Here is a 15,683-nt window from a genome sequence, read left to right on the forward strand (position 1 = left end):
CTTAATTTATATCCTGACTTTGTGGTTTTCTTTTGCTTGTTTGTCTGGCTGAGGAGGGAGAGAATGTGGGCTAGAGTTTCCCTAACCTGTTTTTCTGGCGCCCTCACGCGAGGTGCGCCGTTTTTGTCCGCCACCAAGCGTGCCGAAAAAAGACGTCGGTATTCTGGCCGCTCCCCAGCCTCTCTTCGGTCGTGGTGCAGCGTGGCCCAATGGATTGGGGGCGGAGCCAGGTCCCGGCGCTGAAAACAGTGCTGGGACCTCTGCACATGCGCGCTAGAGTCTGCGCACATGTGCAAGTAGCTCCTGGCAGGCCAAATCTGTGAGTACGTGCTGTGTGCAGGCTGTGTGGGAGGGGCCCGAAGCACGCTGTCCCTAGCCCTGGCCGAATGGACTCCCTCATCGGCAGCCCGCTGTGTTCCCTAAGGTAGGACTTCTATTTTTTATTTGTTATTTACTGATTGATTTTGGTGCTTTAGGTGCAGGGTTCCTTCGATATTTTTAGTTTTATTTATTGATTGCTTATTACTTTGGTCTTGGTGCTTTAGATGCAGGGTTCCTTCCATTTTATTTGTTAATTAATTGCCTAATAATTTTTATGCTTTGTTTAGTGCTTGGTGGTGCTTTAAATGTAATTACTTGCGCCGATTCCTTAACTCTAGGTAAAGTTTTTCTGTGAGGACAGAAGTGGCAACAGACGCTGGCCTAAGTTAGTTTGGAGCAATTATTTGCTGGCCAAATGCCTAAAACAGGGGTAAGTGGCTGGGAACGCCCCCTTTTGGAAAAAAAAACTGAACTAAAAAAAAAACCTAACTAACTCACTTACACTGGCGCAAATTAAATGGCCAGAATTGCAACTAAAAAGATAGTCCAGAAAAATCAAGTTGCTCCAAAAAAAAAAGCAACTCCTGGGGAGACTTGGGCCCTTAAGAGTACTACAAGTTGTACCTCTCCAGTCCGGGACTCTTTGGTTCGGCATCATTCCTGGCGGGGGGTCGCAACCTGTGCTGTGTCCTGGGGCTGGCTGCTCCTCTTCTCCCCGCTGCCTCCAGTGTTCCCTCCTTGGTCGGGTTGGCATGAAGAGGGAGCAAGGAGCGTAGCAGCTGACTGAGGCGCCAAAGCTGAGCCTAAAAAATGCTGCGCAGTCGGCTTCTGCGCAGCGCATGCACAGAACGCGGCCGGGTCGTTGTCAGCAGCCTTGTCAGCAGTACCAGGTAAGTCTAGGGTACTGCTGACAATGCGAGGGTCGGCGTGATCTCCCGTGGTCCCGAAAATTCTCTGGTCCAGCACCGGCCAGGTCCCAAGGGTGCCGGACTGGAGAGGTACAACTGTATTGAGATTGGGCTCTCCCAGTATTCATGACAATAGTGAAAGCTCTTTTTTTAAATCAAAGGCTGTATCGGTCAACTTGGATTCCTACAGTGACTACACTTCAAAAAGTAATTCATTAACTGTAAAGCCCCTTAGGACAGCCTGAGGTGGGATATAAAAGCAAGTTTCTCTTACTTTTTAAAACACAAATAGATTATCTCCTGGCAGATGCAGATTGCGACTTTCAACCATATGGTGAATTTTGCAAGGAGCCTCGACAGGAGCATGAATTAGATAGAGCTCAGCATTCCCAACTGGCTGTGCTCCCAACTTACTAATGATTATCCTGTTTATTTTGGTGTGAAACAATGCTTCAAGTGTGCAGCTGACTGACAACCTGGTTTTTTTCCAATGTTGACAGTTCTATATTTCAATGGGCTGCAGCAACAGCACAGCACTTAGAAGTGGAGGGAGAATAGTTGAGTGACAGAAGGAAGAGAACTGAAAAAAAATGTCTGCTACCTAATTTAGATTTCAAAAATGTTTTGAAAATTCTTAATGATTCTCACGAATGTACAAGTGAATAATGAGATTTTAAATGTAATTTTTTTGAATTACTGCAATATATTTTTAAAGGAGTATACTCTAGAACCAAGCACTCAAAATCTGCAACAGTACCCCATATTTAATAAGTGATGCAACGATATTAAAAAAAACACAACTGGAGGATACTCAATCCATCCCATGACATGAAACTATAATATTCTCTCGCTCTGGGGTCAATTTTGACACTAGTCATAGCAAGTGAAAATCGGTTTCTCTTTTCAGTCATATATATATGACTGGAAATAAAGCTCCACTTCATCATTGGAAAGGACTGAATATCCCCTGTCCCGCTCATTGTGCTTTGCGTGTTTCAAATTCAAACCATAAGAACAAAGGAATTTGCATTCATATAGCCTTTCCAGTGCTCAGGATGTCCCAAATGTCCAATGGCAGGTAAATCTGTTTTTGGTGGTATTCATGGAGGGATAGATGTCGGTCAGAACAGGCAGACAGGCCCTCGGTTTAAATTCTCATCTGCAAGACAACTCCTCCAACAATGCAGAACTCCCTCAGTACTGCACTAAGCCATTGTGAAGCAACATCACCCAATAGTATTCTGGTTTATAAAACTTGAATATTGTTAGGTGATGCTACCTCACAATCAGTGACAACTGTGACATTTTTTGAAATTCCTACCCAGGTTTACACAAATAATGGAAAAAGTAGCGTTACTGGCCATGGTATTCTCATTCTTATAACCAAAAACAAACTAGAAGGACCAAATCATGTCTCTGGGATCAGATTCTTCTGCTCTCTCAATTGTTAATTGAATTTTTTCAAGCGGGTTCCAATGTGGTCCTTTCATTTGTTAGTCATAATTATAAAACCTAATAGTACAGTAATACATTTATATTGTAGGCGAGCTCTTATCATCACAAATGTTTGCATTATAGATGCCTTCTGTGTGCATGCACACCACTAAACAGCTGTCAATGGAATCAACTTTGTGGGTTGCAGGTCATTTAAGTACACTTGGTCATAAAATAACAATACAGTAGAGCACATGTTTCCTGCCCAACAAGAAAGGAGGCATTCCTGGCTCTAGTCTTGGGGAATAAAGTGGATCAAGTGGAGAACGACACAGATCTCGGGAATAGTTGATCATAGTATAGTATGGTTTAGATTAGTTATGGGGAGGGACAAGGAGCAATCTAGAATAAAAATATTTAACTGGTGGAGGGCCAATTTCAGCAAATTGAGTAGGGATGTTGTCCGGATAAATTGGAATCAAAGATTGGCAGGCAGAAATGTAATGGAGCAATGGGCGGCCTTTAAAGAGGAGATGGTTCAAGTACAGTAAGTACATTCCTAAAAGGAGGAAAGGGAGGGCAACAAAAGCCAGAGCTCCCTGGTTGACAAAGGAGTTGGAGAGTAGGATAAAGCAGAAAAAGAGGGCATTTGACTGATGTCAGCTTGATAATACAAGGGAGAACCAGTCTGAATAAAAAAAACTACTGAGGAGAAGTGGTCCTGGTTTTTCAAGGGCATAAAGAATTGTCGCCTTGGTGACTACCGCCATGGAAATCATGATGTCTCGCCAAATTCACTTTTGCCGCCTCACTTTCCGGCTGGCAGCCAACACGCCACAAAAAGTTGTTGTTCACAAGGCGGGTTAGGATTCTGGGGCAGAATTTAAATGGAGTTGCAGCCGAGGCACAGAGGTTGCGGTCAGTGCGGTGTTTGGTCCTCACACAGTGCATAGGTGTTGGCGTGCTGTGTCTGCTAACTACTCAGCTTGACTACTAGGATTTCCCAAACATTGGTGGGCTTCAGGTCATTGACATTGGCAACTCGTACCTCACTGTTACCTCTGCAACTCGATGGGGCAGTGATGGCCCACCACCTCGTCCTGCGGCGAAGACTTCAAAATTTAAAAATTCATTTATTTAATAGAAAAACCATAATGTTCTGTAAAATAACACAATGTAACCCCATAAACCTCAGCAAGTAATCAAACCCACAAGACCCCTTCAAACATTCCCAGGGACATCCAAGTTCAGTTTCCAAGAAGATAGCCATCTCTGGCGACTATTAAACAGTTGTTTGCTGGTTCATCCAAGTGAAACTATTTGCATATGTTCGGATTTAAGCAAGGTTAAATAAGGCCAGTATCTGTGGCCACCATCCCCCAGTTATTTAATGGGTTTTGCTGAGTGCTTTCTCACCCCTTCCCTTCTCTCCCCTCCCACGCCTACTGCTCCTCCTCAATGGGGTCTCCGGGCCTACCACAAGGCTGGTAGTTAGTTGCTCACTTTGAGCTGCTGCCACACATGATAGTCTAGAAGGACGTCCCCGACCAGCTCTGGCCCTAGACGGCCTGGCCGTGGACTGCATCACCTCAGCATGGGCGGCAGCACTCTGGTGTGGATGGGTAGCAGAGAGCAGCAGGTGCAAATGATGTCGTCCTGAGGGAGGACATCAGGTTCCAACAGGCCTGACATGCTGCTACTCCCCCAGGGCAGAGCTTCAATATCTGGAGCAATCTGGGTGAGCACAGATTGCTGCCCTGCTTTGACAACGTTAGGTCCCCGTTGAACTGATGGGGCCCCAGACACGATGGCAGTGGTCAGTGCGTCCGTGGCATCAATTTGCCTCTGCATTAACACAGACTGCGACTGCAGCACACCACAGAGCTGATTGATGTACTGACGACATTACATAATGCAGGCCTCCAATAGCGTCGGCCTGGTGCTCAGTGGCTACTGCAACATCAGCCATAGCCCGTGCCGCCATGTCTGAGACTCCATGGTCACTTGTTGCATCCGACATCCATTGGTCTCTACCAAGGATGGGCTCGGTGGACTGCTGAGAGGCAGGTGCAAACCTTGAGGCGGACTCCTCCATTCTCGCAACTAGTGCACCGAGACTCTCGGACACCCTTGCCAGAGCACCCAGCAGATCACGGTGCAACCGCAATGACTGTCTTACAACAACCCATAATTCGGCCTCCTCATCACTCGGGAGCGCACTCTCCCTCCGGGGTGCTGGCCCCCAGACATCCTCTCCCCCATGGCGTTGCTGCAAGTCACTGGGTCCTGGAGCATCACCCACCTTCACCTCTCCAACCACACCTTTCACCAAAAAGCTGCTGGCCCCGCTCTCTGAGGCCGCTGCCTCTTATGTGATGTCCATAGAGGTGTCCTCCTCTTCCTCCTGTGCAACATCTCCCACATTCGAAGGCTGACATTCAGGCTCCAGCCTGTCTGGTTGATCATCTGAAAGCACAAACCCAGAGAAGAGTGGTTACCTGCAGGGGAGGGGGCCAGGACCGGGAAAGTAATTTGGAAATGCCAGTCTCATGGAAAGAGCTGAAGGATTGCGGTGTCAAAACTAAATGGCATGCTAAACGCTGCAAAGGAATTCAATTTACCATTACTGTCCCAAGGGGGTTAGGCCTCACCCACCGCCATTGCACCAAATTGAGGACCCATCAGGGCCGAGGTGCATTCCTCCAACACAATAATGGGCTGGAAGTCAGGGACCCGTCCTCCAGTCCTCTTCCGCTCCCTTTGATTGCAAGATTACAGGCAACGTTAGAGTTAGTGTCCTTCTAGCAGTCTGTTCCAAGTGCCTTACATAGTTGAGTACATGTTACTGTATGAGAGTCTTCACAGGTCGAGGAAACTTAGATTAGCTGCGTTTCCTTGGTTTGCCAATGAGGGGGCCAGCACCTAACAGTAATGGTGAGGCTATCATCTTCCACACGCATATGAAGAGTGAGGAGCTAACCAGATGAGGGGTGAGTGTGAAGGATGGATGAGGAAGGTTGCCAGCGCTTTCGGGCCCTTGGAGTGGCTGAGGCTGCAAATGCGAATGTTGCATCTCGCCTCACCCATGTAGAACATGGGCCCGACACATTCACAATGAGGATAGACTGCACATTGAGCTGACAGCATGCCATGGTCAGGTTAATATTAAAGATACTCACCCTCAGCAGCTGCATCATGTCGTTCCACTTCTTGCGGCATTGAGTGGCTGTCCTGTACACCGCGTCACTCGCTGACACTCTTCCAGCCACGTCCCTCCATAGGCATCGAAAGACCTGTGGCGGTGGCCTCCTCCCAGCCTCTGTCCTCAGTAGTTCCCAACGTCTCTCCAGAGCCTGAAGGAGTGCATAGATGGCGGCGTCCAAGAAATGGTGAATGTGCTGCTGCTGCATTTGCCATGTTCACTATCTGACTGAGTGCATAGGAAGCAAATATAATGGCGAGGCAGTGAGGTGCCCAATCACCGCCTCAATTGAACGCAGGTGGCACAGCTCCAAATGCTGCTCAATGCATTGTCCGTAAGTAGCAAATCATTAACCGAAAGATGTGCCAAACGTGCCCATTTTGTAAAAATGCTGCATTTGCTGCCCCACTTAACGGCCCAATTAACACCATTTACGGCCTCCAGAGTAGTGTGCAAAACCTGGATTTAAAGCTGCAATCCACTATTCAGGCGGCAAAACTGAATTTTGCAGTTCCAGAAGCAAATGCCGCCTGGCGTTAAAATCTACACTCAGCCGGTGTCACTGCCTCAAAATCAGCGATATTGAATTTCGACCCCAAGGTCTTAGAAAAGCTGGCGGTAATTAAAGCGGATAAGGCACCCAGTCCAGATGGGATGCATCCTCGGTTGCTGAGGGAAGTAAGGGTGAAATTTGCGAATGTGCTGGCCACAATCTTCCAATTCTCCTTGGATACAGGGGTGGTGCCAAAGGACTGGAGGATTGAAAATATGACACCTTGTTCAAAAAAGAGTAGACGGATAAACCTGACAATTACAGGCCAATCAGTTTAACCCATCATCATCATCACAGACAGTCCTCGGAATCGAGGAAGATTTGCTTCCATTCCCAAAGTGAGTCCTTTGTTAGCTGAACAGTCAAATGCAAGAGTCACAGACCCTGTCACAGGTGGTTCAGTCATTCGTCGGGGGAAGGGGGGGCTGGGACTGATTTGCCACACGCTCCTTCCGCTGCCTGCGCTTAACCTCTTCACGCTCATGGCATTGAGATTCGAAGAGCTCAACGCCATCCCGAATGCACTTTCTCCATCTTGGGCGGTCTTCGGCCAGGGACTCCCAGGTGTCAATGGTGATGTCGCACTTTACCAGGGAGGCTTTGAGGGTGTCCTTGTAAAGTTTCCGCTGCCCACCTTTGGTTCGTTTGACGTGAAGGAGCTCCGCATAGAGCAAGTGCTCAGGGAGCCTCATGTCTGGCATGCGAACTATGTGGCCTGCCCAGCGAAACTGATCGAGTGTGGTCAGTGCTTCAATGCTGGGGATGTTAGCCTGGGCGAGGACGCTGATGTTGGTGCGCCTGTCCTCCCAGGGGATTTGCAGTATCTTGCAGAGACACCATTGGTGATATATCTCCAGCGACTTGAGTTGTCTTCTGTATATCGTCCATGCCTCTGATTCATACAGGAGGGCGGGTATTACTGCAGCCCTGTAGACCATGAGCTTGGTGGTAGATTTGAGGGCCTTGTCTTCGAACACTCTTTTCCTCAGGTGGCCGAAGGCTGCACTGACGCACTGGAGGCAGTGTTGAATCTCTGCATCAATGTTTGCCTTTGTTGATAAAAGGCTCCCGAGGTATAGGAAGTGGTCCACGTTGTCGAGGGCCATGCCGTGAATCTTGATGACTGGGGGGCAGTGCTATGCGGCGAGGACAAGCTGGTGGAGGACCTTTGTCTTATGGATGTTAAGAGTAAGGCCCATGCTTTGATATGCCTCGGTGAATGCATCGACTATATCCTGGAGTCCAGCCTCAGAATGTGCGCAGACGCAGGCGTCGTCTGTGTACTACAGCTCAACGACAGAGGTTGGGGTGATCTTGGACCTGGCCTGGAGGCAGTGTAAGTTAAACTTTTTCCCACTGGTTCTGTAGTTTAGCTCCACTCCAGCGGGGAACTTGTTGACTGTGAGGTGGAGCATGGCAGCGAGGAAGATTGAGAAAAGGATTGGAGCGATGATGCAGCCCTGTTTGACCACAGTCCGGTCGTGGATTGGGTCTGTAATGGATCCGTTGGTAAGGATCACGGCCTGCATGTCGTCGTGGAGCAGGCGAAGGATGTTGACAACCTTTTGGGGGCATCCGAAACGGAGGAGGACGCTCATGGTTGACAGTGTCAAAAGCCTTTTCAAGATCGAAAAAGGCTATGTATAAGGACGCTCCCTGCATTTTTCCTGCAGCTGTCGCGCTGCAAAGATCATGTCCGTTGTGCCCCGCAGGGGACGAAATCCATACTTTGATTCCGGGAGGAGTTCCTCGGCCACAGGGAGAAGACAGTTGAGGAGAATTCTAGCGACAACCTTCCCAGTGGCTGATAGCAGGGAGATTCCCCTGTAGTTGCCGCAGTCGGACTTGTGCCCTTTTTTAAAGATGGTCACGATCACTGCATCTCTGAGATCTCCCGGCATGCTCTCCTGCCTCCAGATGAGAGAGATGAGGTCATGTATCCGTGCCAACAGCGCCTCTCCGCCATACTTTAGTGCCTCAGCAGGGATTCCATCCGCACCAGTAGCCTTGTTATTCTTGAGCTGTTTTATGGCTTTGCCTACCTCATACAGTATTGGGGTTTCACTGAGGTGGTGGCGGGTCACATGCTGCGGGATGGAGTTGAGAACGCTCGAATCAAAGGCAGAGTCTCGATTGAGGAGATCTTCAAAGTGCGCCTTCCAGCGGGCCCTGACAGCCTCGGTGTCCTTGATGAGTGTTTCCCCATTCTTGGCCAGGAGTGGGGTGGGGCCTTGGGAGTTTGGACTGTAGGTGGCCTTGACTGCAATGAAGAATCCTCGCATATCATGACTGTCGGCCAGTTGTTGTATCTCTTGTGCTTTCTCCATCCACCACCTGTTCTTTAGGTCCCATTTTTTTTGTTGGACCTCAGCCTTGAGCCGTCTGTAACGTTGCTTTGCAGCTCCCGAGTTGGGTTGTTGCTTGAGGCTCAGAAATGCTCTGTGCTTACGATCTATTAGTTCTTGGATCTCCTGATCATTTTCATCAAACCAGTTCGGGTGTTTTCTAGTTGAGTAACCAAGTGTCTCTTCACAGGCACTGTTTATGGAGACCTGGAGGGCAGACCAAGCGCTGTGGGCATTCAGCATCTCAGGGTCATCAAGGCACACCAGATTAACTGTGAGGCGCTGGCTGTATAGGGCTCTCTTAGCTGGGTCTTTAAGTGCCCCAGCATTAACTTTTTTGTGGCACTGCTTTTGCTGTGTCCTCTGCTTTGGGGCTATGTTTATATTGATGATGGATCGGATTAGGCGATGGTCCGTCCAGCAGTCATCAGCTCCTGTCATGGCGCAGGTGATGCACACCTTGTGATCCCTGGCTCGGACGATGACATAGCCGAACAGGTGCCATTGTTTGGAGTGAGGGTGTTGCCACGATGCCTTGTATTTGTCCCTCTGGCGGAACAGGGTGCTGGTAATGAGGAGTTCGTGTTCTAGACATTTTGTCAGGAGTCGGGTACCGCTGGAGTTGGCTTTCCCTATCCCCTCACTGCCAATCACACCTCCCCAGAGGGCTGTGTCTTTGCCAACCCTGGCATTAAAGTCACCTAGGAGGATCAATTTGTCGCCCGTGGGGACGCGGGACAGGGATGTCTCGAGGTTGGAATAAAAACCCTCTTTAGCCTCATCCATTGTGTTATGTATGTATGTAAACCTCACCAATATGTAAGACTTGCCATTAGGGGGCACACTTTTGGGAGACCTAAGGGTCACCTGTGCACCCTGGGGCAAGCAGGTGTAAAAGGTGATTCACCATGCTGCTTTGGCACTCTGGAGTCTAAATAAAGAGACCAAAGTCACAACAGTTTTAGCTTACAATACTGTCCTATGGATTTATTCTGAACATAACAAATTGGCGACGAGTAACGGATCACGAACTTTCACGTGGTAATGGCTGCCATTGGTATTCTTGAGAGATTTGTTGAGGGTGATGATTGGAAAGCCTTCGTGGAGCGCCTCGACCAGTACTTCGTGGCCAATGAACTGGACAAGGCTGAGACAGCGATCAAGCGCAGGGCGATTCTCCTCACCGTATGTGGGTCTTCGATACATGGCCTCCTCAAAATTCTGCTGCCACCAGTCAAACCAACGGACAAGACATGCACAGAGCTGTGTACGCTGGCTCGGGAACACCTGAAGCCGAAGGAGAGCATCTGAATGGCCAGGTATCGCTTTTACACGCACCATCGCTCCGAGGACCAGAACATGGCGAGCTTTGTCGCCGATCAAAGATGCCTTGTGGGACAGTGCGAATTTGCAGGATCTTTGTGGGAAATGTAGCGGGACTTTTTTGTGCTTGGAATCGGCCACAGGTCATTCTTTGCAAACTGCTGTATGCCGAATCCCTAGATCTGAGCAAGGCTTTCACGATATCCCAAGCCTTCATATCCACGAGCGATAACACAAAACAGATATCTTCACAGAATCGAAGCTCGCCGGCAAGTACCTTGCATAAAATAATGCTTTCAGCAGGCAGAACGGTACAGGGCAGGGCCCACACGACTGCAGAGGCCAGACCTAGGCCTAGAGTCACTCAGATTCCACCATGGGGCGTGAATGCGTATCCATTAACACCATGTTGGCACTGCGGGGGCAGTCATAGAGCTCATCAATGTCGATTCAAGCCCTATGTGTGCAAGGGCTGTGGAACAATGGGGCACCTCCAGCAAATGTGCAAATGACCTGTGACTCACCACATGGCAGAGTCAGGAGAGGACGACCGATCCAACGAGGATCACGCTGAACGAGCAGGAGAGGCAACTCAACCTGAGGATGAAGAGGAAGTATATGGGATACCCACCTTCACCACCAAAATCCCTCCAATGGCGTTAAAAGTTAAACTCAACGGCACTCCAGTCTCCATGGACCCTCATGGACAATTCCAACAGCAACAGGCCGGAACGGCGCACCGCCAATATTGCCCGGGAACTTAGACATTTTGACATTGACATCGCCGCCCTAAGCAAGACCCGGCGGGCAGGGAAAGGCCAGCTCAAGGAACATGGTGGAGGTTACATCTTTTTCTGAAAAGGAAAACCAGAGGAAGAACGCCGCCTTCACGGAGTCGGCTTCGCCCGTCAAAAATGAACTGGTCGATCGCCTCAAAGACTCTCCCTGCGGGGTTAACGAACGCCTCATAACTCTTCGCCTTACTCTATCCCAGAACCAATGTGCCACAGTCATCAGTGCGTACGCCCCAACACTCGATGCAACGTGTTATGTTCAGAATAAATCCACAGGACTGTATTGTAAGCTCAAACTGTTGTGACTTTGGTCTCTTTATTTAAACTCGAGAGTGCCGAAGCAGCATGGTGAATCACCTTTTATACCTGCTTGCCCCAGGGTGCAAGAAGAGAGCAACCTGGGGGTGCTTGTGCACAAATCTTTGAAGGTGGCAGGACAGGTTAACAAAGCAGTTAATAAAGCATATGCGATCCTAGGCATAGATTACAAAAGCCAGGAAGTCATGCTAAACCTATATAAAACATTAGCTCAGCCCCAGCTGGAGTATTGTGTCTAATTCTGGGCACCGCACTTTCGGAAGTACACAAAGGCTTTGGAGAGGGTACAGAAGAGATTTACTAGAATGGTTCCAGGGATGAGGGATTACAGTTATGTGGATAAAGATACTAGAATGGTTCCAGGGATGAGGGATTACAGTTATGTGGATAAAGATGCTGGGGTTGTTTTCCTTAGAGCTGAGAAGGCTAAGAGGAGATTTGATAGAGGTGTCTAAAATCATGAAGGATTTAGGGTGATAGGGTGGTGGATACCTTCAAATGGGAATTGGATAAATACAGGACAGAGAAAAAATAGCAAGGAAATGGGGAAAGAGCAGGGATGTGGCACTAACTGGATTGCTCTTCGAAATAGCCAGCAGACTCGATAGGCCGAATCGCCTCCTTCTGTGCTGTATTATTCTATGATTCTTTGATTCTACATCATTTGTTTCATGGAGGATGTTTATCGTGATAGTGTCTGTGTTTGGTGTTCTGATCAAATTAATTTTTGTATAATATACTTTAAGTGTTTGTTGTAGCGAAGCAGTCAGTATATGTACCAATTATTTTCTAGGTGGACCTTTGGATCGGCAACGCAATGGATTCCCTGCCTTTAGTGGGATAGCCCGTCTGTCCTGGCTTGTGGATCTCTTTGGGGAGCTCACTTTCAAATCTGCTACATTGGCAGAGCAACAAAAGCAGCAGTACTGGAAGATGACAACACACTTCCACACTAAGAATAGCAGGTTAGTGATTCTGACACTAGTTATGTGACAATCTTTAGTTCTACTAATTGAAGGCAATATAAAAAAAATACATTTATAAAGTGTAATTGAAGCACTGCCCATTTTCCTGAAGACAGAGAGGCAAGAGAAAAACTAATAGTGTCCATCAAAGTGAGTGTTCTTGTCAGGCGGTTGCTAAAGATCAGTGGTAGCGGTAGCAGTAATGGGAAAGCCCTCAGAAAGAGGGAGAGAGAATTTTGGAATTTTAAGTCAGATTGGTGCAGTGGATTGCAACACTCTCCTTTCACTTCAGAGACCTGGCTTCAAAGTTAGCTGAGAAAATAGGATAAAAATGCTGCCTCTCTTGGCACTTGGAGAATACTAGATTAATGAGGACTTTATATTAATTGGACAGTCTCATTCAGTTACTCAATTGGACTATAGAGATCTTATTTAACAGCATGTGGAAAACACATTGGCCTTTTCAAGAAGTTGTGTCACAGAACAGTTGGTTCTACACATTTTATTCTTAGCGGGATTCTCAGTGGAAGGTTCAGAACAGAGGAACGGTGCTTTCTGACATGAAGAAAGCCTAGGTTTAAATCAAATTTTGCCAACATGAAGAGCAGTTATATCATTGTACTGGGTGGATAATTGAGGCCTGCTGTTGGAAGGTAGTACAGGAAGCACAAACAGCGGAAGGAGCATATGACAAACCAAGCACCCACCCACCCGTCCCTTCAACCACCACCTACCCCACCTGTGCCAGTCTGGAAATCCCGCGTTGGAGTCATCAGCCACCTTAGAACTCATGTTAGTGTGCAAGCAAGTCATCCTCGACTCCGAGGGGCTGCCTAAGAGGAATAAGAGTACAGGAAGATTTACCCTGCATCTTATCTGTGCCTTTTTCTGGCTTGACTGTTTGTTTTAGACAGTGGGTCCATAAAGTGAAAAGGTGTTTTATTCTATAGTACTGACCTCACTCAGTTTGATGGCAGAGAAACAACTGGGGCAGGCACCAAGTGAAGGGGAGAGAACTGCATAGAGGGAGCAAAAAGCAAACAGTGAGTCAACCTCCAGCACCATCATGCCTTTATGACAACTGACTCAAGAATGACCAGTCTGAAGACCTGGAGAAGATTGTTTACCCTAATTTGAGGGAATTGGCATGTGATGTGGCAAGTCAAAGAGGCAGTATAAAATAACCCAAAATGGTAGGAGGTGAAGTAATCAGATTTTTCCACAAAAATTATATCCCTACGAGGTATGAACTTGCATTTGTTTATCTCTAATGTTCCTGAATTATACACTTAGTTGTAAATGAAGAGTGGGTGAATTGGTCCAATGCTTCTGCCAATGCCACTCTGAACCAGCTGCTGAGAGATGCACAAAGGCTACCCTGCCCTGTTTTGCCACCCATTTTCCTTTTCTATAGGTGATCTCTCTGAGGTGTTCCAGTTTGCTGTTGTGCCAAAATGTTAATTTTAGGCCCTGTTTCTGAGGTACTTTCTTTCACGAATTAGGAACAGATTTTTATAATATGTTTACTGTATTGATACTTCTATTTTCCCTATGGCGCATACTATATGCCAGCATATTTGGACTAATCCACAGAGAATCAATGTTCCAAACATTTTAGAAAACCTATAGTAATCTTGTGTGGGTTTGAGATTGGGTCATGAAAGCATGGCCCTGATCTTGACGGGTGGTTTACAAAGGTGGGGGGGAGGTGGGCGGAGCTTCGAATGGGAAATCTAAAAGTCCGGGTTTTAACTCTGCAGCTTGCGGGTTTTTTTGCCAAGATCGCCACCCGGAAGTCAGCCTGATTGACAGAATTGACTTCAAGTCGGGCGGGGAGCTCTCTGGAGCAGGCCGTAGCTCCAGGTAGGGATCCTGTAGCTGCTACTGGAGAGGGGAGGATCCAATCCCCGACCCCGGGTTGGGGGATGATGGGGTCTGATCCACGAAGCCAGGGGTTGTGAATGGGGGTGGGGATCTGATCCAAGGCAAGAAGGTAAGCGTGGGGGGCCGGGACACCTCCTGGCCCACAAGCAGTGTGGTAAAGGCACTGACCTTCTCCCCAAAGCTGTCCTTACCTCCCTTCAGCTGCCAGGTTTCCTGAGACTTGGAAAATGCAGCCAGCCTGCAAAGCAGGTTAAATCTGAAGCTGCCAGCCTTATTATAATATTTAAATGACCAACCCACTTCCTGGGAGCAGGTTGGCCACCCACCCCTTGTCCCTCCCCCTTTAAACCCGGAAGTATGTGGGTTGGGGTTGGGTTTAAGATTTTTAAAGTTTTAACATCTCACCCGATCCTAACCCACCCATTTGTGGGAGTTAAAGATCACCCCTATATTTCTGTTGCACAAGTACCTTATCTTAGAAATTGTAACTCTAGACAATTTACAATAGTAGTATCTGGCAGACTCACAAATTCAGAGTTAGAATCTGTATCCCACCCCATTAATTAAAGACCTCTTCCTCTCCAGGAAGTCTCTGTTACAACACAGTTGAATGTAGCTTTATTCTGAGCACAACATTTATATACCTAATCTAATATATCCTGCAGGCATCATCGGAATTATAATGAATTATTGCTGAAAAGGTTTTGCTTTTTGTAGAGGTATCTATTTCCTAGTGGCTCCAACTATGATATTTGAGTTTGCTTTTCGAGTGGTAGAATCAGGTCTGAAGTAAAAGAAGGCTGAGAATCAGAGTGATTAAATGACAACTGATGCCGAGACACTAAGTTGTACACGGGTAAAAGTTCTGTTGTTATATCAAGAAGTTGTATGATATATCTTATCAAGTGCCTACTCTTTATTAATTCTATTTTAGACCCTTAATCTGGATTGAGGAAAGAGGACCAGGGTTAAAACGCACAAAATGTATCAATTTCCAGTTCAAATCGGACATTTTGGATCATATTCCAGAAGTACCTAATGACCATGTCAGTCTATTCATGCAAGACCTCAACCTGTTTGCCCAGAAACTAACAGGGCAAAAACCCACCAAGCCTTCTGAAAAGAAGCGCATCCTGCACTGCCTAGACCTGGCCAATGAGATAAGAGTTTTCTGTGAGCAGATTCCACCAAATTAACACAATAGAAACATAGAAACATAGAAAATAGGTGCAGGAGTAGGCCACTCGGCCCTTCGAGCCTGCACCACCATTCAATAAGATCATGGCTGATCATTCCCTCAGTACCCCTTTCCTGTTTTCTCTCCATACCCCTTGATCCCTTTAGCCGTAAGAGCCACATCTAACTCCCTCTTGAATATATCCAATGAACTGGCATCAACAACTCTCTGCGGTAGGGAATTCCACAGGTTAACAACTCTCTTGAGTGAAGAAGTTTCTCCTCATCTCAGTCCTACATGGCCTACTCCTTATCCTAAGACTGTGTCTCCTAGTTTTGGACTTCCCCATCATCGGGAACATTCTTCCCGCATCTGACCTGTCCAGTCCTGTCAGAATCTTATATGTTTCTATGAGATCCCCTCTCATCCTTCTAAACTCCAGTGTATAAAGGCCCAGTT

The 15,683-nt window shown here is 47.4% G+C and overlaps 1 protein-coding gene across 3 annotated transcripts in view; it reads left to right on the forward strand.

Annotated features, from left to right (window-relative positions):
- The window catches only part of blvra (biliverdin reductase A), a 119,228-nt gene extending 103,977 nt beyond the window's left edge, over positions 1-15,251 (forward strand). For all 3 annotated transcript variants that reach the window (XM_070881219.1, XM_070881221.1, XM_070881220.1), the window contains exons 6-7: positions 11,992-12,163; positions 14,982-15,251. In XM_070881219.1, coding sequence (XP_070737320.1) covers positions 11,992-12,163; positions 14,982-15,243 — 434 coding nt within the window. In that variant the 3' untranslated portion in view covers positions 15,244-15,251. The remainder of the gene's footprint in view (positions 1-11,991; positions 12,164-14,981) is intronic.
- The last annotated feature ends 432 nt before the right edge of the window (positions 15,252-15,683 follow it).

The sequence above is a fragment of the Pristiophorus japonicus genome, chromosome 5 (genome assembly GCF_044704955.1).
Source record: "Pristiophorus japonicus isolate sPriJap1 chromosome 5, sPriJap1.hap1, whole genome shotgun sequence".
Classification (NCBI taxonomy): Eukaryota; Metazoa; Chordata; class Chondrichthyes; family Pristiophoridae; genus Pristiophorus; species Pristiophorus japonicus.